Here is a 1,315-nt window from a genome sequence, read left to right as displayed (position 1 = left end):
TTTTTTTTTTTTTTTTTTTTTTTTTTTTTTTTTTTTACTTGTAGTAAAATGTAATGAGAGTATCAAGAAAAGGTGCGAATTATGCTTTGACGTATTGTTCAAATTGATAGAAATGAAACACAAAGAATGCTATAACAAGTCAAAAGAAAAAAATTTATTATGTAATAATGATATAAATAAAGGGGAAATACACAAACATATATATTATCAACTAGATAAATTAAATGAACATATTAAAGAAAATAATATTGAAAAAGATTTTAAAGAACCTTTGCATATTAGTATATCAGGTTCGCTTAATTTGAAAAGATATATGATTAATTCCTTTATTAATAAAATAAAAGAGGAATTGAAAAATCAAAACAGGTGAAAAAAAAAAAAAAAAAAATTAAAGAAATAAAAACATATATATATATATATATATATATATATATATATATATGTGTATTATTTATATGTATAAATATATATTTTTTTTTTTTTTTTTAGCTTTTATTTATTTTTTCGAAATGAAGTAGACCTGTATAAAAGTCAAAAGAACACAAAATACTTTTGTTCCTATACCGTAAAAGAAGATCAACAAGAACTATATTTAAATGCATTAAAAGAAAAAATAAATAAGATATTAAATGAATTTGATCTTAAAGATACACATTTAAATAGGATATATCATTTATCTTTAGCTTACACCAATATAAATTTGGATGTACTTTTAGAAAAAAAAAACAAAAAATGTGTTGAAGAAGAAACCTTTTTCTGGCCGAACATAAATGAATTAATATTAAACAAGGATATTAAGGAAAATAGATTGGATGACTTATATATATATGTTAATTGTATTCACATACGTATTGGATACAAATTATATAAAATTCCGTTCAAATCTTTTGATGATAATTTGAATGTATCAGATTCGTATGATTCATATATGAGTAGCACAGATGAATAAAAAAAAAAAAAAAAAAAAAAAAAGAAATCATCATTATGTTTTAGGAATAAGTTTATATTTATATATAGAAACTTTTTTTTTTTTTTTTTTTTGTGAAATAAAATAATTCTTACGCAAAATACACTAAAAAATGTTTAATATACAATATATTATATTTTTATATTATTATACACAATTGTGTTTATAAATATATATTTATTTTAATGTCGTACAAAAAAAAAAAAAAAAAAAAAAAAAAAAATACTTAAAATATTAATAACTTTTTGATTAAAAATAAAAAACCACTATTTGTTTGTATCATTCCATAAAAAAAAAAAAAAAATGTACATATATATATTAAATATATGTGTAGATTTTTTTTTTTTT

At 17.7% G+C, this 1,315-nt stretch overlaps 1 protein-coding gene across 1 annotated transcript in view; it reads left to right on the top strand.

Annotated features, from left to right (window-relative positions):
* Positions 1 to 949, top strand: part of PRSY57_1343500 (hypothetical protein) — a gene marked incomplete at both ends in the record, with an annotated part of 1,146 nt that extends 197 nt beyond the window's left edge. Inside the window, 2 exons of the mRNA XM_012909359.2 lie at positions 45 to 366; positions 490 to 949. Coding sequence (XP_012764813.2) covers positions 45 to 366; positions 490 to 949 — 782 coding nt within the window. The remainder of the gene's footprint in view (positions 1 to 44; positions 367 to 489) is intronic.
* Positions 950 to 1,315: the final 366 nt, after the last annotated feature.

The sequence above is a fragment of the Plasmodium reichenowi genome, chromosome 13 (genome assembly GCF_001601855.1).
Source record: "Plasmodium reichenowi strain SY57 chromosome 13, whole genome shotgun sequence".
Taxonomy (NCBI): domain Eukaryota; phylum Apicomplexa; class Aconoidasida; order Haemosporida; family Plasmodiidae; genus Plasmodium; species Plasmodium reichenowi.
Note: the sequence above shows the minus strand (reverse complement) of the source record. Positions and strands in the feature narration are given on the sequence as shown.